The following is a 19,786-nucleotide window of genomic DNA, read 5'->3' as shown; positions in this document are numbered from 1 at the left end:
AGATGCGTGGTCGCCGGCCTGCTTCCATCTGGCATGTGCCAAGGTCATGGAGGTCGCCCGGAGCGCCGGTTGCGGGAGCGATTGGCCGCGGCGGTCTGGTGTGGAGGCGCAGGGAGCCAGACGCTTCCTCCTCACGCACGGCCGTTTCCTTCCTGCCGACCGACCAACACCACCCACCACGCGCCCTGCACTCACATCGGGGGGTATCCTCGCACCGCCAACCTTCCACCACCACGACCTCGCATGCGGCTGAGCACATTCAAGCAGACGTATAGAGCTCTTGCACGATCGCCACCCTCTCCCTTCCGACTGTTGCCAGCCCGACTACCTGCCAGACCGCCGCCGCTGCCGACCCTGGCCGTACGACCGATGTCCTCGTCCGCCGACGTACCCTCGGATGCGGACCTCCGCTCGCTACCGACGCGGGTCAAGAAGCAGTACGAAAAGGCCCTCGCCGCCGGCGACGCCTTCTTCTACCCTTCCGAGAAGATCGCCATCCTCCACGATGACCTTCCCTCTGGTCCGGACGGAACTGGCAAGGGGTCGGGCGTCGAGTGGCAGGTCCGCATCGTGCCCGCCCTCCTCAAAAAGCCCAAGGCCAACGGAGACCAGCCGCAGGGCGAGAAAGACTCGACGAAGGATGAGAAGGACCAGGGGGCAGAGGGGAAAGAGGCAAAGCCGCAGCAGAACAAGCAGGATGTCTTCGCACCGCCCTACGTACCCAACCTGCTCGTGCAAGAGTTTGGCGAGCATGTCGTCCTGGTGAGTGCTAGAAGGATCGATGTCGAGGGGCTGAGCGGCATCAAGAGGCTGACACCCCGCGGCTCTCTGTCTCCCGTCTGCTGTGGGACCGACACAGCTCAACAAGTTCTGCGTCGTACCTCAGCACTTCCTCATGGTCACAAGAGGTAGGCACGATGACCGCGGCATGGGAGCTCGAGAGGGCGCAGGACTGACGCCACCGTGCGATACCATTCTGCGCCGCCAGACTTTGAGACGCAGAACCTGCCACCGTCGCCGGCCACGCTGGCGCTGGCCTACCGCATCGTCACGGCCCACCGGTCGTCCGAGACCGAGCTGCTGGGCTTCTACAACTGCGGCCAGCTGAGCGGGGCGTCGCAGCCGCACCGACACCTGCAGTTTGTCCAGGCGCCGCCGCTCGACCTCAATAACGACGAGGGCGACAATGCGGACATCGAGGCCATTCTTGAGAGCGATCACAAGGTCCCCGTCGAGGCGCTGCTCGACAGGATCGAGCGGGACGGCAAGGAGCTCGGTGAGTGTGCTTGCGAGCGCGGGCGGAGGAGGAAAGCAGCGGCACATCCGACTGGGGCTGACCGGTCCGCGCCTCTACCTTCTCACCGTCTTCTCCATTACCCCCCGCCCTTCGCCATGCAGACCACGTCCATGCGCTTCCCCTCCCGTGGCAGCACTTTGTAGCGCTGCTGCAGCCGGAGAAGGAGGTGCGGTCGGACCCGGCCAAGCTGGAGCGCTACATCGGCAACAAGTTCATGGGCCTCCTCGACGCCCTCTTCCGCGCACGCACTTTTGCGGCGTCGGCGGCATCCGAGGGCGGTGCTGCGACCGCGCCGAGCGACGACGAGCTCAAGGCCATGCGCGGCCCGCCGAGCTTCAACATCCTCCTGACCAAGCGGGCGATGCACGTCATCCCCCGCAGCCGCGAAGACTTCGAGGATCTGCCGCGGGACTCGGAGGGCAAGGTGGGCAACCTCAGCATCAACTCGCTCGGTGAGTCCCTGTTGCGCCGAGGCGATCGTCGCCGGGCTGGTGGCCGGACCGTGCTGACATCCTGCTGCGTACGTTGCTCTCCCGTCGTAGGCTACGCGGGCTTCATGCTGACGAGGTCAAAGGAGGAGCAGGATGCGCTGAGCAGGCTCGACGGAGGCGTGCCGAAGGTGCTGGCCAAGACGGGCGTAGCCCCCGTCGCCGATGTGACGGTGTCGGATGGCCTTCCGACAAGCTCGTAACCGCACTCCGCGTGCCTCCCTGCCGAGGGACCGCGGCGAAGAACGGTGACAACGGAACGTCTCCGATGCGCCCCCTCGCTCCAGTCGATAGAGACATAGATCATCGGGACGTCCGCCTGCTGCTCCGCTGCGAGCGGCCAAGGCTGCCTCCGTCGCAGAGATAAAAGGAGAGGCCCGCCGGTGCAGAACCGGCTCGAGTCCCTCTGATCCTCCTTGCCCTTCCCGCCCCTCTGGCCCATCTTGACCGCCATGCTGGCCGCGAACAACGCCAGTGCATCGACGCTCGACACAGACGTCTTCGTCGATCCCGTCCTGCCCTTTACGACGGCAACGACGAGCTCCATGGCGCTCCTCTCTGCCTCTGCACTGCTGGCGACCATCGCACTCGTCTGTATCGTCCACGCTCGCACCCGCCGTCACAGAGGGCATCGCTCCATCTCAGCAGGCGGCGACGAAAGGCATGCCCCGCCCATCGAAACGATGAAAAAGGAGGGGGCCGACGAGCGCCGCTCGAGGACGCCACCTCGTCGCGTGGCCAAAGAAGGCTCGACGGGCGCAGCCTCGTCGTCGACGTTGCGCAGCGCCGTCACTCGCAGAGGCCCCGGCGCTGTCCTGCCGCGGGGACCACCTACCGAGGCGCTGCTCGACTTCTTTGCGCCCACGCGGTCCATCTGGCCCAGCTACTACATTCGGGCCGCTCGCGATGCGGAGATCCGAGCACGTCGCGCCGTCGCCGGGCAGGTGCCCTCAGACACGACGGCGACGGCCGCCGCTGCATGGCCCAGCATCTCAGTGACACCGCCTGCGATGGGGCGTATCGACCGTTCCACCGCGCTCGTCCTCGCGTCGCCGACAATGTCGAGCCAGTCGCACGCGGATCTACTGAGCGCGCGAGTGCGTGCCTTGCTGGCACAGATCCCGTCGACGGATTGCAGCGACGCCTCTGACGACGAAGAGGGCGGTGACAGTGTCGTGGCGCGTCGACAGCAGCTTGGAGGCACGGTCACAATCAGCCCCGTCGGCGCAGGCCCAATCTTGCGCACGCCGACAGCGTCGCCGCACCCGCACCCGCACTCGCAGGCCAGCGAGCCCGTCTGCCACCCCATCTTCATCTCCATCGAGCAGCTCGAGGAGGACTTCCGCCACGGCAGGATCGAGGCTGTAGACCCGACCTGGAGGCTCGCGGATCTGGTGCAGGCTATGGCGAGCTCGTCATCGCCTTGCCGGTCCACTCCCGCTCTCTCCTGGCCACACGCCAGCGGGATGGTCAAGGACGAGGACGCAGCCACCCACCAGAACCAGTCCTTCGTGACGGCAAGGCCCCAATGGTGCGTCCATCTGGTGAATGCGCACTGAACGCGCGCGCTCCTGCCTCGCGCAAGCTGTCGTCGCCATCGCCGTCATCGTCGTCGGTCGGGAAACAAGTGTATTGCCGATCGGAGACCATGCTGCGGCCGCAAGTCTTCGAACAGGCAGCATAAGGGCGGTGAACGTCTACTTTGTTGTCGCCGGGAGGACCTCGTTCTTGGCTTCGGCCGCCTTGTCCGCGATCGTGGCCTGGACGGGGTGCTTGCGTCGGTAGCTGCAGAGGGCCGGTCGAAAGGACAAGGTCGTAGGGGTCAGAGAAGGATCAGCGGGGAGGCCCAGCAGGTTGAGCAGCGGCGCAAGACGGGGCAAGCTGCTGGCTGGCTGGCGAGCGACTCACTCCCAGATGCGGTAGAGCTGTGCGGTGCCGCTCATGCCGACAAAGAAGTTGACGGCGGCGAGCGAGTAGTTGATGGGCGTAATGACGAGCGAGTACCTGCGGGGGTGGTGGTGGAGGATGAGGAGGTGCGCCATCGAGCGGAGCGGGGATGGATGAGCCACGGTCCCTTTTCGAGACGACTCGAAACGCAGGAAGTGCGGCGTGGACCTGACTCACCGGACCCAGATGAAACCGGTAGCGGCGAGGGCGGCGTTTTGGGAGACGGAGAGTTTATCGGCGGGTCTCGAGAGGTCCTTGAGTCCTGCTGCGACGAGGCACCACTTCATCAGCGGGGCCCAGAAGAAGACTGTTCGAGGATGAGGGGGCGAGGAGCGGACGAGGGCAGGAGGGCGTGAGCGGGTGGACGGGGGAAGGTGGCACAGCAGCAGGCATCGTCATGGCGGAATGGGACGGCAACGGACCAGTCTTTGGACCAGCGGGGTGGTTCATAAAGGCCGAGAACTTGGATCCTCCCGCTGCTGATGCCATCTTGGATACGTCTTTGCTGTGGTGCTGCGTGGGGCGAGTTGTGAAGGAGGGGTGGAGATGCGGTGCGAGGACGATGGGCGATGGTGGTGATGATGGTGGGGCCGAGTCCTAGGCCTACCTCGCGCCTCTGATGTGGTGCAGTGCCTCTGCCCGGCGCGAAGGTTTTGGGTTGGGGGCGCGAGCCAGGCAGCGGGCGAGATGGGGTTGGGTGCGTGGGGTGGGGGAGAGGGGGAATCGGGGAGAACGGGGCTTTTCGGTTGGTCCGGATCGGACAGAGCCCGATTCTACTTCGGGATCGGGAAGGACGCGGGCCTCGCTCTCGCACTTTCACAGCGGCAATGGTGGTGATACACGAGATCGAGCGCACGGGGTCGAATACAGGCAAGCGAAGAGAGCTGGGGGTTACGGGGCCAGTAGCAGCGGGACAGCTCCGCCGGCGCCCGCAGGGGAGATGTGGGCAGCGGTCACTGCGCACCCCTCGAAGGCGAAGGCGCTCGGACGGCCTGGATGATTTTGAGCTTGTGCGCTTTTGGTATCACTGTCGCGAGGGGGCGATATCGGACACGGCCCGAGCTCCGAACCGTCAGCGGGACGGGCCGAAGAATCCCATGCTCTGGCCGTCGTTTTCAGGCACTCACTGTCTCGGAGGTACTCGAGGTGCTTGGCGTGCAGGGCGGCCTGCTGCTTGACGCCTTCGCCGCTCCACTGCCGCCGGCTGGCGCTGTGGCCAAAGACGACGGTACGATCTGGCAGCGACTCGAACTTGGCCTCGTCTGCGGAAGCAGCGCTGGCCTGCCTTGCTTCTTCGCCATCTTCGTCCTTAGCCGCTGTTGCCTTGCCACCTGGCTCCCCGTCGCCGTGCTCCTGGTCGTCGTCGTCGTCGTCGTCGCCAAAAAGGTCCTCGATGTTGCGTGGCCACAGCGCGGTGGGAACGACGCTGCAGCCGGCTCCGATGTTGCAGTAGGAGCCGACGCGGATCGTCGAGGCCACCTTGCAGCGCACCTGGAAGGTGTTGGAGGATCCGACGCCGGCCGCCTCGATGCCTGATCGGCGCGCAAAGAGCGAGCGGAACGAGTTGGCGCCAACGCAAGGTGTCAGCAAGAGCGACGGCGCAGTCCGGCGACGAACGGTACCGGGAGCAAGAGTTGACTCACGGCTGCCCACTTCGAAGAGGTTGTCGTCACCTATCTGCATCGGCTCGGGCCGCCTGCGATCATGGGCAGCCGGAGCAGACGTGGCAACGGTACGTCAGCCTCTGTTTCCACACCGACGCCACAGGTTTCGGATGAGGGCCGGCGCGAACGCACCGATTGACGATGGCGGCCATCTCCTCGATGATGCAGTTGGAGCCGATCGAGATGGGACCCTGCTGAGCGTAGACGACGGCCCGGGGATGGATGACGGTGCCTGTTGGAACAAAGAGGGCAGCGGCGAGGATGCGGCCGGGTTCAGCAAGGTGCCAACTGTTTGCGGCAAGGACGAGGTAGACGCACCGCTTCCAATGCTGATCTCGCCGCGGAGCTCGGCGTCCTGGGCGATGACGACGCGCGAGCCGACCGTCAGCCGGTCCCTGCGGTCAATTGCGATAGAGTAGAGTCCGGAAGAGGACGACGGGGTCAGTTGGACACAAACGCTGCGCTGGCCAAGTCGCCTCTCGGGATTGCCGCACCTTGGCGGTGCCATATCGTTGGGCCGCGATGGGCACGACGCGCGGCCCTCGGACCTCGCTATCTGGACGATGGCAGGCCGTCGCCTAGGCTTTGAAGCGGGTGATCCGAAGGGGTGGCGTTGGCTCGTTGAGCGTGCAAAGGCAGGCTTGACGAAAGGCGTCGGTCGGGACGTACGAGGTGGTGGATTGGGTCGGCCGTCGGAAGAGGCTGGGAGAAGAACCCTGGATTCGGATTTTTGGCAGGTGGCCTGAGCGAGAGCCAGCAGCCGGCCTGGCCTAGCTGCCGCTCTATTTCTGCATGCACGCCCATCACTCGGGTCCCACGCTGTGCGAGGTCAAAGGGCGGGTCTCCACCCGCTTTCGGTCGGTGGGCCCGGGTCCCTGAGCGATGGGGGGGACACCAACTATCCGCTCACGCTCGAGCGCAAGATGGCCAGGCGGTGTTGATGTGTGAGCGGGTGGCGCTTGAGCGACGGCAGGCGCAGAGGGTTGGTAACATCCAGTCCACTTGAGACGTCGGGCGAAGGTCGGGGCCCGGCCACCGGAAGCGGCGAAGGTGGCAGCGGCGGCGGCGGCGGCGGCAGGGCGACCAGCGAACAGGCCCGGACGTGGCAGGGGCCGCCTTGCTGCTTGCTCTTTTTTCGCTCGCGCTCGCCCTTCCAAAGTCCGCCCGGCGAGTTGGACGCCGCCATCCGCTGCGCCGGCCCCTGTCGAGGCAAAAGACCACCAGCAGGCAGGCCCACGAAACGGAGGTTCCGACGACGATGCCATCCGACCTGCCTCTGGATATTGAGCCTGACCACCGTGGCCTGGCCAGGCCGAAGTGTACGGAGATGGGGCGACTCGCGTGCTGCCCTGGTGCGTGCGTGCGTGCGTGCGTGCGTGCGTGCGTGCGTGCGTTGGTGCGGGCGTGTGGCTTGAGCGTTTGAGCTTGGGCTCGGGCTTGGACCCCGTCTGAGCCTCTCTCTCTCTGTGGGCCAGGGTCAGAGGCAGGGGCGGGCAAGCCAAGGCCAGGGTGCTGCCGTGCGCGGCTCGGGTTGCTCGAGATGCACTCGCCCCGCCGCGCTTCCATGGCCGCCGGGGTCCTCCTCGCCCTGTCTGATCTGCCTGCCTGCCCGGCTTCTTGTCCTGCTTCCATACCCGTCCCACCCCTCCTGCTTCCGTTTCCTTCTTCTTCTTCTTCCACCACCACCACCACCAACACCATCGCTCGCCGCCGTCCTCGCCTTCTTGTCACTCCCATCGCAAGCGGCCTCTGTCCACCATCGACCTTTCCTTGGCCGCCGTCGTCTCCTTTCTCTCCTTCTCGTCACCTTTTACCGATACCTTTGCGCCTCCGCAGCCCATACCGCCCCTCTCCGCTCTTTGACGAAAGCTCTGTTGCTCAACCAAACGTTCCCGCCGATTCCGCTCGACATCACCGCCTCCCTCGCAACGGCCACCGTACCCCTTCGACGCCTGCTCGCACCGCACCGCAGCCACCTGTCCCAACCATGTCTTCCACGCAGGCGGCTCAGCAGGCCGCGCAACAGGCCTCGTTCCGCGTAGGAGAGACGTACAAGATCGTCGACGTCGTCGGAGAGGGCGCCTACGGTGTCGTGTGGTGAGCAGGCGGCAGGGTCGGAGCATCGCAATAGCCTGCTGTCGGTAGGCTGATCCCATTCTCTTTCCTCTGGTCCCTGCGTCCATGCTGCCGCCCAGCTCTGCTATCCACGTCCCCTCGAGCTCCCGCGTGGCCATCAAGAAGATCACGCCCTTCGATCACAGCATGTTCTGCCTCCGCACCCTCCGCGAGATCAAGCTGCTCCGCCACTTCAATCACGAAAACATCATCTCCATCCTCGACATTGTCAAGCCCAGCGACTACGACAGCTTCCAGGAGGTCTACCTGATCCAGGTGCGTGGCGCCCGCATCTCTGTCCCTCGGCGGCTCGGGCTGACGGTGGTAGGGAGCGATTTCGAGACTGACTCTGGCCTCCCTGACCGCACCGCAGGAGCTCATGGAGACGGATATGCACCGCGTCATCCGGACCCAGGAGCTCTCCGACGACCACTGCCAGTACTTCATCTACCAGACGCTGCGCGGTCTCAAGGCGCTCCACTCGGCGCAGGTGCTCCACCGCGACCTCAAGCCCTCGAACCTCTTGCTCAACGCAAACTGCGACCTGAAGATCTGCGACTTTGGCCTCGCCAGGAGCGCAAACCAGCCAGAGGCAGAGGGGACGGGCTTCATGACGGAGTACGTCGCAACGCGGTGGTACCGTGCACCCGAGATCATGCTCACGTGAGTGGCAGCAGGGTGGCGAGGAGCGCTTCAAGGCGCCGAGCGAGCGGTGCGGACTCAGATCTGACACCCCCAGCGTCTCTACTGCCCGTGGCCTCACGCCGCCGCTCCCGCAGGTTCAAGGAGTACACAAAGGCAATCGACGTGTGGTCCGTCGGCTGCATCCTGGCCGAGATGCTGTCGGGCAAGCCGCTCTTCCCCGGCAGAGATTGTGAGTGGCAGAAGACGCGTCTCGGGCGCTCTACAAGGCGAGGTCCGAGCAGACCGCTGATTCTTCGCCGCACCGTGCGTCCGTCGCCGCTGTTGCTCCCTGCCCTTCCCTGCCATGCCTCTTGCAGACCACCACCAGCTGTCGCTCACCCTCGAGATCCTCGGCACACCGTCGCTCGACGATTTCTACGCCATCACCTCGACGCGGTCGCGCGACTACATCCGCGCGCTGCCGTTCCGCAAGCGCAAGAACTTTTCCCAGATGTTTCCCAACGCCAACCCGCTGGCCATCGACCTGATGGAGCGCTGCCTCACCTTCAGCCCGCGCAAGCGCATCACGGTCGAGGAGGCGCTGGCCCACCCGTACCTCGAGCCGTACCACGACCCCGAGGACGAGCCGACGGCCGAGCCCCTCGATCCGAGCTTCTTCGACTTTGACTACTGCAAGGAGCAGCTCAGCCGGTCCGAGCTCAAGCGCCTCATCTACAACGAGATCATGACCTGAAGGCGGCGGCCCGCTTGCTCGTCGCCGTCCGCTCGACGCACCCATCAACCTACACCTCGACCTACCCGTACACAAACACCCTCTCTCTCCCGTCCAGGTATCTGCTCACGTCACCTATAGTCGTTCTCTTTCCTCGTATCTATCTCCGTCGCTCCTTCATTCTTCGGGTCCAGCGGACATTGCGACAAGCCCCCTGGAAGCGCCACAGTCACAGCGGCGCCGACATTCGATCGGTTTTGGAGATTTCGATTGGGCGTCATAGCGGCGGCCTCACTCGACATTCGATGGGACCGGGACCGAAGGCTAGATGCCTACTTGAGAAGGCCGAGGAGGCCCGAGAGGCCGCCCGAGTTGGCACCGCCGACGGTCGACGAGGACCCGCCCTTGTTGAGCAGGCTCATTGCCATCTTGGCTGCCTGGTTGACGGCGTCCTGCTTGTCGCCCGAGGCGTTGCCCTCGTTCTGCTTCTTCTCAAACATCTGCCGAGGGAGGGCGAGCAAGGCGGCCAGAGGGAAAGCAGGAAAGAGGCCATCAGCATCGTAGTTCCGAGACAGGGACGAGGGCCAGGCCTCACGGACGACGCACCTGGACGGCCTGGGACATGGCGACGCCGAGCAGCTTCGACTTCATGTCGCCGCCGGCGGCTCCTCCGCCTCCGCCTCCGCCCATGACGGCCTTGATGGCGGCGAGACTGCGGGGTGTCGGAACGGCACGAGAACGAGATGCTCGAGATCGGTCAGCGCGGTCGTTGCGAGCCAGAGTCCCCTCAGTCTGTCTGCGGTCACTCACGCGGCGGCGTTGCCGATGTCGTTGGAGCTCGACGACTCGTTCGAGTTTTGGACCTTGTTGTGGTTCTGCATCAGCTTCTGCTCATCGACGTCGTCGTCGTTGCCGTGGCCACCCGAGTTGTTCTTGAGGAAGCTGGCGGCTGACCAGGTTCGGCGTGGGAGATGAGGGCCAGTCGAACATCGCGAGCCGTCAGTTATGGGGCGAAGCTGACGACGGAGCGATGCGCAACGAGGGTGGCAACCTACCAGCAGAGAAGAGGCTCGAGTTCTGGCCGCCACCGCCTCCGCCGCCGTGGCTGTTGGCGTGGTTGACGACCTCGTTCTCGTCAAAGTCGTCGTAACGGCCACCGCCCGAGCCGTGGTTTCCGCCACCACCACCACCGCTGCCACCGCCATAGCCGCCGCCGCCGCTGCCGCCCTCGCATCGGCCGCCGCTGCCACCACCGCTCTCGTATCGGCCTCCGCTGTTGCCTCCGCCGTGGCCTCCGCCTCCTCCTCCACCGCCGCCGCCGCTCTCGTAGCGGCCACCCGAGGGGCGATCGTTGTCGTAGTTGTTGCCTCCATAGCCACCGCCTCCCTCGTAGCGACCACCCGAAGGTCGGTCGTTGTCGTAGTTGCTTCCTCCGTATCCTCCACCGCCGCTGCCGCTGCCGTACGAGTCGCCGTCGTTGCGGCGTCCTCCGCCGCCATACTGGTTGCTGGACGAGTCGTTGTATCCTCCTCCTCCGCCGCCGCTGCCGTATTCGCCTCCGCCACCGTGTCGGCGGTCGCCGTACTCTTCCTGGCGCCTATCGCCCCCGCCGCCATAGCCTCCGTCGTTGCGACCGCCGTAGCCTTCCTCATTGCGGCCGCCATAGCCTCCTCCACCTCCCTGACCGCCGCCTCCGTAGCCCTGGGAGCCCTGGTTCTGGCGTCGGTCGTCGTCGTAGTTGTTGCCTCCGTACATGATTTTGCTGTGCGCGATTGTCGTGGGTTTGATTGGGGTCGGTTGTGCGGGTTTCGTTGAGCTGGTGAGACGAGAATGGAGATGGGTGGCAAAGAGGCCGACGTGGGCAGTCGGGTTTATATGGGCGGCCCGTAGGGACACAGGAGCACAGCCCGGGAGGCAACGACGCTCGGACCAAGGCAAGGGCCAACGTCATCGAGCTCGCAGCAAGACGCCGTTGGTCGTGCAGCGGCAACGGGCAGCGGCAGCGGCAGCGGCAGCGTCTGCTCGGCTCTCGGCTTTGGAGGCTGCCCGCCTCCACCTGCTGCTGCGTCTCGCCGGCAGCTGCGTCGACCCACTGAAGAATCAGTTTTTCAGAGCTCTGTCGCGGGCGGCCAACCCGCGACGCGCGCCAGCAGACGCCAGGCCGGGCCAGCCGAGGCCTGGAAAGTGTTGGTCTCTCGGCCATGCTCCTAGATCCTTTCTCCTCCTCGCCACCATCCCCGCCCCCACAGACCACACATCGACATCCAGTTCTGCTTGAATCGCCGAGCGATGGCCGCATCGGATCGCAGGGGCGCAGCAGCCTCACGCCCGGGCCCATCGTCGGCGGCACCCTCGGCCCCCAGACAAACCCGCCAGTCGATCAAAAGGGCGCAACAGGACCGACTCCTCGAACGCCTTATCGACACCTTCCATGACCAGCCCCTCGCCGACCGCACCGCTTTGAAAAAGAACCTCAACGGCCACGTATGGTCGCCCGCAGATAGCTGGGAGGTGGACCGCCACATCGACGGGTGAGCATCCCTCTTCCTCTGCAGTCCTCGCTATCGCCCCCCTCGCTGACCTCTGCTCTCTGCTCTCTGCCGGACCGCCCCGCGTCGCCGCCGATTCGACAGTCTCTCCCGACGACACGCAATCGACCTCTCCTACGAGCTCTCAACAGCACTCAGAAGGACCTTTCGCCAGCTCAAGCTTAGCGCCAAGCAGTCGGTCGACCTCACACAAAAGGCCCGCCAGCTCCGCCTCCTCCGCCAGAGGGAAGACCAGCGCCTACTCGAAAACAGCTCCGGCAGTCGTCCCTCGGCCGTGTCCAGGGGCAAGCGCAGAGACGACAGCGACGATCCGCTCCTCGACGATCCCAGCATCACCCCAGACAATGTCGCCGACGTCGTCCAGCTCCTCATCAGCCTCTCGCGCCCCGCCAACGTCACCACCTCGACCTACGCACACCTCCTCCTCGACCCGGATCGACCCAGGAAGACGACCTACCTCGATCCAAAGCAGAAGCAGGCGGTAGAACGCGCAGAGTGGAGCAGGATCCTGCTCGAGGAGCCGCTCGACGGAGACGAATGGCGGTCCGGCTCCTCGGACACTTCGCATCTTTCCGACTGGTCCGAGTCGAGCCGCGGCCAAGGCACCCGCGCCTCGATCAGCGACGACGATGACGACAGGTATGGCGGCGTGGAGAGTCTCGGCGGCCACCGACCTCTCGACGCTGCTCGGGCCGGGTGGGCCGGGGCAGCTCACGGAAGCCAAAGCTCGACAGGCGACGAGGCCGGGCCCGACTGGCAGCTCATGCACGACCACCGCGCTCGAGCGCTCGACGAGGTGGGCTTGCACCGCGACCAGGTCATGGTAGCCGCAGCGCGCAGCATCGAGGAGTTGCCCGATATCCTCCTCGTGCGAGAGGCCGTGCTGGCCATGCAGGGCTACGGCGGCCTCATCTTCAGCCTCGCATCCCCGAGCGAGATGCGCATCAGGCCGTCCCTGCTGCAGGCGTCCTCGAACGGCGAGACGACAAAGGTGCGACAGCTTCGGACCCTCGCCACGGCGGCTTCGACGCTGCTGCAGCTGCAGACCTTCAGCGGGACCTACGCCTCGGGCACGACCGCAGGGCCACCCTCGACTGACGATCGCCGCATCAGCATCTCGCTGCAGGCCTTTGCCGACCAGGTGGCCCGGATCCTCGAGCGAGCCCGAGCCTTCTTCGCCGTCTACGACTCCGACCTTGCCGCGGGCCTTACAGGCAACACGAGCTCGCTCCAGGTCCACAGCCGCGACGCCACCCTGACGGCGCTGCTCGCCGACGTCGATCGCGTGACCTACACCCTTCGCTGCCTGGCCGAGCTGCTTTCGGATCTCGGCCTGCTAGACCGGCTCGACCAAGGGCATGGCATCGACTCCGACTGTGCGCTGCTCAACGGACTGCAGGCGCTGCTCTCCTTTGACCTTGCCGGCGGTGGCGACGGGCAAAGCAGATCCGTCGCGCTGCGCCGCGACCTCTCCCAATGCTTTGTCGCCATGGCCCAGCCGTGGTGGCGCCAGGTCTGCCAGCACATCCGAGAAGGCGTCAGCTTCGGCCTGGCAAGATCCTCGGACGGCGATCTAATCGGGCAAGCCGATGCGACGGGGTTGTTCGAGCGGGACGCGCGCACCAGCCCGCTCGATGCGCGCTTCTGGCAGCAGGGATGGCGCGTCCGAGGCCAACGCGAAGACGACCTCGGCGAGGCGATACCGGCCTTCTTGGCGCCGCTCGCACTGGAGCTCCTCGACGGGAGCAAGAGCGTCGGCCTCCTCCGCGCCCTGGGTTCCGACGTTGGCGTCTCGCTGCAGCCGTGCGAGGACCTCCTCACGGTGCTCGGAGTGCGAACAGGCGCGGCGGCTGACGGCGAACCTCTCGGCGGGGAGGAGGACGACAACGACGACGACGCGGCGAACAGCGTCGAGGCAGGCGAGGAACCGATCACACCCGTCGAAAGCATCGCGATAAGACGGCTGGGTCAAGCCGAATCCGCGGCAATCGTCTCGGCCGCGCTGTTCAAAGGCGCAAGGGCGGCGGGGTCCTCCAACATCGCTGGTGCAGGGCCAGCTGCCCGGCTCGAAACCTTCCATCGACAAAGCTCCACTGTGAGGGAGGCCGGCACCAGAGACGGCGACGATGGCGAGGCGCTGGCACGGGCGCTTCTCAAGCCGCACCTTGGCAAGACGCTCTCGCAGCATCTCCAGCCAATGCTCACCCTGGTGCGCCGGCGACTGCACGCTGCTCTCGTGTCGAGCTGGTACGAGGACGGCTGCGACCTCTTTGCGCACCTCGCGGCCATCCAGGGCTTCTACCTCATGCTGCGAGGCGTCGAGATGTCAGAGTGGTGCGACCTCGTCTTTGACAGGCTCGACGCCGGCGGCCGCCTCGACGCACACTTTCTCGACGCTAGCTTTCGCGATGCCATCGGATCCGGCAGTCTCGATGGTGCCGATGGCGCGAACGCCTGGATCGACTCTGGATCAGTGCGCTTCCAGGTCCGCGACACTGCTACTCTGCGACGCCTCGGTGCGAGCCCGCAGTCGCATGGCGTGGGCCTGCTCGCCGGCATCGGCGTGGCGTACCAGGTGCCGTGGCCTGCCAGCTTCTGCTTTACGCCGGCGGCCATGTCGGCCTACCAGGACGTGTTCACGCTGCTTCTCCAGGTGCAGCGAGCGCGCAAGTCCATGGCGGGCCTGCTCAAGGCCTCGCACAAGCACCAGCGGGTGCCCAGCCTGCGGCGTTTCTGGGGCCTGAGGAGGCGGATCGACTGGCTGGTGCGCGTCGTCGGCGAGTACTTGATCAGAGACGTGAGTGTCGGCGACGTGCCGAAGCAGAAGGCGCGGGAAGCGGTGGGGCTGTCACGATCGGTCTGAAGTTGACGCTGCTCTGTCTTGTCCACCCTCGCTCCCCTGCAGGTCATCGAGTCGTCGGCGAGTCAGCTTCGGGCCAGCATGGACGAGCTGATCACATTCGACTCGCTCATCGAGTGCCACGGGCGGGCCATGGAGCGGGTGCGGTACCTGTGCTTCCTGCAGCCAGGCCAGGCGACGGTGAGGGGCAGCATCCTCGAGGCGCTGGACCTGGCCATTGACGTCAGCCGGGCGTATGCGACGACGTTTGACGAGGACGCCGCTCGTCCGGACGAGGTGCGGCAGCGGGACCGCGAACGAGCACAGCGGCGGCGCAAGGCTCGGCGTGCCAATGGCAAGGCCAGGCGCGGACGCGCAGGGGATGTGTCGGACGACGAGGACGATGAAGACGAGGCGGGGGCAGGGGCAGAGGAGGCAAAGGGTGGGGATGCCGGCAGCCGGGGGGGTGCGGCGGCCGGTGTCGCAGGTGGCCGGCATGGCGGCGATCAGAGCTCGTCGTCGCTCTCGTCGTCGACGCTCGAGGACACGTCGCAGAGCTGGATCGACGACGACGTCGATGTTGGGACGCAGCGGCGGAGCTTTGGGCGGCGGGTCGACTCGTTTGGCGAGACGCTGCGGCAGGTGCTGGTGCGGATCAAGGCGGGCGTCGACGAGCAGGTGGGACGGCTGGCTTTTGATGTGGCGGCGCGCAGCCGCGAGGGGACGACGGCCGACGAGGCCATCCGCGCCATGCACGAGGAGCGAGAGCGCTTCCAGGCGCTGCTGTATGCGCTCGATGAGGGGCGCTAGTTAGTAGCAGTTGTGGGCGTGCGCTCAAGTCGTGCGCGGGCTTCGTTGTCATCAGAGAGAAAGAAAGAGAGGGAGAGAGGCAGCACAGCGTCTGGGTCGATCCATTCCCGCTGCGCAGCGGAAGGGGCCGTCCGACGAAAGGCCCAAGCAAGCAAGCTGTGCGCCACGCGCAGACGCGGCGCGCTCCAGCTGCGAGTCAGAAGAGAGAGAGAGAGCCGGTGGGCCCCACTGGGCTGAGCTGGCGGCGGCAGCGCACAGGCCCAGCTAGCCTGACCCTAACTTACCTGCCTGCCTGTCTGCGCAGCGCCGGGATTTTTCGAGGCGCGGGTCCAGCAGCCAAAGCAGCCAGCAGCCAGCAGCCAGGCAAGGCAGCAGGCAGACAGGCCCCAGCGTAGGCCAGGCAGGCTGGCAGGAGCGCGGGCGCGGGCGCGGGCGCCGCCTCAGCCAACACCACCGTGCCGTACCGCCGAGCGGCGCCTCATCTCTCTCTGACCTCTTGAGCCAACCTAGCCTACCTCCTTGCCTGCCTGCTTGCTTCGCCATTCCGGGGCGTCGTCGAACCTTCATTTCTGCCTCATACCCACATCGCACCTCAGCCCGGTCGCCATCTCTTGCCCTCCCATCATCCTCTTGCGCGTGCCGCCCGAGGACCCATCGTCTCGTCCTCCAACTGCAAAGACCGACAGCGCCCTTGACTCGCCCATCGCCTCCTCCGTCTCGCCAGCTAGCCAGCAAGCCCATCAGTCGGTCCACACGACTACCACAGCATCCTCCCTAGCTACTCTGCCACCGGTACGCGACACACAACCCTCGGCCACCACCACCACCACCACTAGCCCCGGCCTCGTCGGCACGTCCTCCGAGCGCGGTGGGCATCGCCGCGACGCCGCACCCGCCCCGCGCCAAGCTGAACATCATCCGCGAGTGGATCGGCCCACGTCACCACACCAGGGACGCCAACGATGTAGCATCCGAGTCGTCCACCTACCACTCCCTCTCTCCCAACTCGTTTTCCGCCGCCGATGGAGCGGGCGGCGGCAGCACCACCACCAACACCAGCACCAGCACCATCGGCAGCACCAACCTTGGCGCCCTGCCGCCCCGGTCCATGCCCGACTCCGGCAGCTACTTTGACCATACCGCCTTTCCACCACCCGGCAGCCTCAGCTACGGCCACGCTTTTCCGCCAGGCGCCAACGGCCACGGCAACGGCCACGACATCGTCGCCGCCGGCAACGGACCGTACGCCAGCCTACCTCCGCTGGATGCTGCCGCAAGTAACCTTCCAGCACCTGTCGGCTCTGCCCCGGCTCCAACCTCAGAACTAGCCCAGCCCAGCAAGCCAAAGCCAAAGGCCAGCGCGAGGCGAGCCGCGATGGCAGACGGTGACGTCCAGGCCGGGCTTAGAGGCAGCCCAAGGAAGCGCAAGCGGACCGAGGGCCCTGCATCGCAGGCGGAAGGGAGCGTGGCCTCAAACGCAGCATCCGTCGCTGGCGATGGTGGGAGCGGAACGGTCGCTGCGCCGGTCCTTGTGCCGGCGTCTGGTGCTGCTACGACTGCTGCCGCCGGCCCTTCGAAGCCGACCGCACCGCAGGCACAGGTCGTCCGAGTGAGGCGGGAGGCGGCAAAGGCGGGGACACAGAACGGCGGAAGCCCGCTCAAGCGCTCCCGCTCAAAGGCAGGCTCGCAGGCCGCCCAGTCCCGGTCGGCCAAGGCCGCATCCTCTTCCGCCGCCGCTTCAAAGGGCCGCGCCGTGCCCAGCCCGCTCTGCGCCTTCTGTCAGGGTTCACGCGAACGCTGTGCCAAGACGGGCGGGCCCGAGGTCCTCATCAGCTGCACCGACTGCGGCAGCAGCGGCCACCCGACCTGCCTCGAGTGGGACGCGAGCGATCGCGGCAAGCTCGACATCGTCCAGTCCTACGCCTGGCGCTGCCTCGACTGCAAGACGTGCGAGCGCTGCCACCACGACGGCTCCGACATCATGTTTTGCGATCGCTGCGACCGCGGCTGGCACCTCGCCTGCCTCGATCCCCCACTCGCCGAGGTGCCCGACGGCATGTGGAGCTGTCCCACCTGCCAAGCGGGCGCCACCTCGGGGTCCTCGTCGGCACCCCCAGCAGCAGCAGCAGCGACAACAGCAGCAGCGGCGACGGCGGCGACGGCGGCGCCATCACTCCCGGCGTCTGCGTCGACTCCTTCGTCCGATCCAATACGACTGCCGTCATCGCCGCGAAAGAACGGCCGTGTGCTCACCGTCAAGGGCCAAGGGCAGACGTCGGCGGCCACGGCCGGATCCGATACCTCGCCTCGGCCCAAGCCGGCCGGCTTTACCGTCAAGCTGAAGCTAGGGAAGCGAGCGATCGGAGAGATCTCGATGGCCAGTCCGCGCCCTACGGGTGTGGCCTCGTCAAAGCATCGCAGGACGCCGTCTGCGGGCGCAAAGGCAGGCGGCAAGGGTGCTGCGAGGGGAGGCAAAGGCGGACAGGCGAGCGACGCCAAGGCGCCGTCCGCGGATGGCACCCGCCAGGACGGAGTAGCAGGGCTGGACGCAGCGCAGCGGGCAACAGAAGCAGGGGCAGGGGACCCAGGTGCGCCGGATGCACAGGCCGACCCGCAGACAGAGGGTGCAGGCGACGGCTTGGCAGACGAAAACGCGGATGCCGAGGCGGACGAGGAATCAGAAGAAGAGGTCCCGTTCGGGGGCGTCATCACGGGCGAGGACGCCGACACGTCAAAGACGAAGCCCACGCCGGCGGACATTGAGCGCTTCGAGCAGAGCAAGCGCTCCGCCGAGGGCAAGCTGGGAGGGGCTGTCGCCAGCCTGTCGGGCAGCGGAGCCGCCATCGGAAGGCACGCTCGACGCCCGTCCCTCAACCGGTCTACGCTGGCTTCGCCAGGCCCTTCGAGCCTGCCGTTGCCGGGCCAGGCCGGGCTCGAGACGCCTGCGCGCAGTCTCGGCCAGGGCAGCCAGCCGGCGGGCAACACCACTACTGTCTCTGGCGCCGTCTCCGCCTCCGCCCCTGCCGCTGCAGGTGCCACGCCCTCGGCGGCCCTCGAGCCGGTGACGGCGGCCAGCAGCGCGCAGACGGGCACGGCGACGCCGATCAAGTGCATCCGCTTTGGCGAGTACGACATCGACACGTGGTACCAAGCGCCGTACCCGGAAGAGTACAGCATGGTGCCGGACGGGCGGCTGTGGATCTGCGAGTTCTGCCTCAAGTACATGAAGAGCCGGTTCATGGCGAGCCGGCACCAGATGAAGTGCAAGATGCGCCACCCGCCCGGCGACGAAATCTACCGCGACGGCAACATTTCGATCTTTGAGGTCGACGGGCGCAAGAACAAGATCTTCTGCCAGAACCTCTGCCTGCTGGCCAAGATGTTTCTCGACCACAAGACGCTCTACTACGACGTCGAGCCCTTCCTCTTCTACGTCGTCACCGAGGTCGACGAGCTGGGCGCGCACTTTGTCGGCTACTTTAGCAAGGAGAAGCGCAGCCCGATGAACTACAACGTGTCGTGCATCATGACGCTGCCCATCCGCCAGCGCCGCGGCTGGGGCAACTACCTGATCGACATCAGCTACCTCCTCTCGAAGAAGGAGGGGCGCGTCGGCTCGCCAGAGAAGCCGCTGTCGGACCTGGGCCTGCTCAGCTACCGCAACTACTGGACGCTGGCCGTCTTCTACTACCTGCGCACCGCGCCGGACCACGTCACCATGGACGACATCAGCGCGGCCACGGCCATGACGCTCGACGACGTGTTTTACGTGCTGCGCGAGCAGGACATGCTCTCGCTCGCCGGGAGCGCGTCGGGCAAGATGCGTACGCCCGCGACGACAAAGTACCGCGGTGGCCGCGATGGCGGCGGTGGCGGTGGCGGTGGCGGGCTATCGGGTGCCGCATCGTCGAGCACGCCGACGCCTCGATCGCGCGGCCGGCCTCGCAAGAACAACGCCTCGTCCTCCCTTTCGACGTCTGGCGAGCACGGCAGGCACAAGAGCCACGGCGGCGGCAGCGGCGCCATCCCGCGCCGCGGCGAGTACCGCATCCACTTTGACCGCGACTACGTCATCGCCCACCTGAAAAACTACGAGGCCAAGGGATACCTCCAGGTGCGCCCTGACCGCCTCAAGTGGACGCCCTTTCTCGTCGCCCGCTCGTTTTTGCCCGCGGGCATGCCCACCATCGAGGCCCTGACGTCTTCGTTGGCCGCTGGCGCTTTGGCTGAGCCGTCGTCGTCGTCGTCGCAGTCGCAGTCGCAAGCGACGACGAGCTACGACACGGCGACCAACGGACAGCTGACGCCGACCTCAAACGGGGCGAGGATCGGCAACTCCGATGACAACGCCAATGGAGCAATGGTCGCCTCTTTGCAGCCCATGGCGGCTTCCTCCGAGGCCCCCGCGACGCCGCCGGTGCCGAGCAGCTCGCAGCTGAGCGCGTTGCCACCGAGCGATACCCTGGGCCTCTCGCAGGCGTGGTCGGACCTGTCGGGCATCGTCTCGCCGGCCCCGGGCTTCACTGCGACGCGGCTGCCGATGGCTGCGGGCTTCCAGCTCAGGCCGGGGCCGGAGCCGTCGACCTTGCGGGTCGAGGCTGCGGGTGCGTCTGCTAGCGCTACTGTGGGCGTGGCGACGCTGGACGTGGAGCAGGCGCAGCGGTGGCCGGTGACGGGCAACGGCATGTCGAGCAGCGTGGCCGACGGGGCGCCCACGTCG

At 66.4% G+C, this 19,786-nt stretch overlaps 7 protein-coding genes across 7 annotated transcripts in view; 5 read left to right on the top strand and 2 right to left on the bottom strand.

Annotated features, from left to right (window-relative positions):
* Positions 1–369: 369 nt before the first annotated feature.
* On the top strand, positions 370–1,988 carry PFL1_05553 (uncharacterized protein; the record flags this gene model as incomplete). Its single annotated transcript, XM_007883089.1, has 5 exons — positions 370–762; positions 860–908; positions 989–1,276; positions 1,399–1,749; positions 1,840–1,988. 5 exons carry the CDS (start codon positions 370–372, stop codon positions 1,986–1,988), a joined length of 1,230 nt encoding a protein of 409 aa, XP_007881280.1.
* Positions 1,989–2,237: 249 nt separating this feature from the next.
* Positions 2,238–3,344, top strand: PFL1_05552 (uncharacterized protein; the record flags this gene model as incomplete). The annotated part of the gene is made up of 2 exons (XM_007883088.1): positions 2,238–2,882; positions 3,069–3,344. 2 exons carry the CDS (start codon positions 2,238–2,240, stop codon positions 3,342–3,344), a joined length of 921 nt encoding a protein of 306 aa, XP_007881279.1.
* A 138-nt stretch (positions 3,345–3,482) lies between these two features.
* On the bottom strand, positions 3,483–4,221 carry PFL1_05551 (uncharacterized protein; the record flags this gene model as incomplete). Its single annotated transcript, XM_007883087.1, has 4 exons — positions 3,483–3,570; positions 3,694–3,789; positions 3,910–4,039; positions 4,155–4,221. The coding sequence occupies 4 exons, from the start codon at positions 4,219–4,221 to the stop codon at positions 3,483–3,485; spliced, it is 381 nt and encodes a 126-aa protein (XP_007881278.1).
* Positions 4,222–4,685: 464 nt separating this feature from the next.
* On the bottom strand, positions 4,686–5,904 carry PFL1_05550 (uncharacterized protein; the record flags this gene model as incomplete). Its single annotated transcript, XM_007883086.1, has 6 exons — positions 4,686–4,759; positions 4,860–5,264; positions 5,376–5,428; positions 5,529–5,628; positions 5,715–5,791; positions 5,891–5,904. 6 exons carry the CDS (start codon positions 5,902–5,904, stop codon positions 4,686–4,688), a joined length of 723 nt encoding a protein of 240 aa, XP_007881277.1.
* A 1,479-nt stretch (positions 5,905–7,383) lies between these two features.
* On the top strand, positions 7,384–8,889 carry PFL1_05549 (uncharacterized protein; the record flags this gene model as incomplete). The annotated part of the gene is made up of 5 exons (XM_007883085.1): positions 7,384–7,493; positions 7,592–7,787; positions 7,885–8,174; positions 8,291–8,385; positions 8,513–8,889. 5 exons carry the CDS (start codon positions 7,384–7,386, stop codon positions 8,887–8,889), a joined length of 1,068 nt encoding a protein of 355 aa, XP_007881276.1.
* A 2,268-nt stretch (positions 8,890–11,157) lies between these two features.
* Positions 11,158–15,066, top strand: PFL1_05548 (uncharacterized protein; the record flags this gene model as incomplete). The annotated part of the gene is made up of 3 exons (XM_007883084.1): positions 11,158–11,399; positions 11,502–14,214; positions 14,323–15,066. The coding sequence occupies 3 exons, from the start codon at positions 11,158–11,160 to the stop codon at positions 15,064–15,066; spliced, it is 3,699 nt and encodes a 1,232-aa protein (XP_007881275.1).
* Positions 15,067–16,174: 1,108 nt separating this feature from the next.
* The window catches only part of PFL1_05547 (uncharacterized protein), a gene marked incomplete at both ends in the record, with an annotated part of 4,254 nt that continues 642 nt past the window's right edge, over positions 16,175–19,786 (top strand). The window contains one exon of the mRNA XM_007883083.1: positions 16,175–19,762. Within this exon, the coding sequence (XP_007881274.1) occupies positions 16,175–19,762 (3,588 nt within the window). The remainder of the gene's footprint in view (positions 19,763–19,786) is intronic.

This window comes from Pseudozyma flocculosa (assembly GCF_000417875.1).
Source record: "Pseudozyma flocculosa PF-1 unplaced genomic scaffold scaffold00020, whole genome shotgun sequence".
Taxonomy (NCBI): domain Eukaryota; kingdom Fungi; phylum Basidiomycota; class Ustilaginomycetes; order Ustilaginales; family Ustilaginaceae; genus Pseudozyma; species Pseudozyma flocculosa.
Note: the sequence above shows the minus strand (reverse complement) of the source record. Positions and strands in the feature narration are given on the sequence as shown.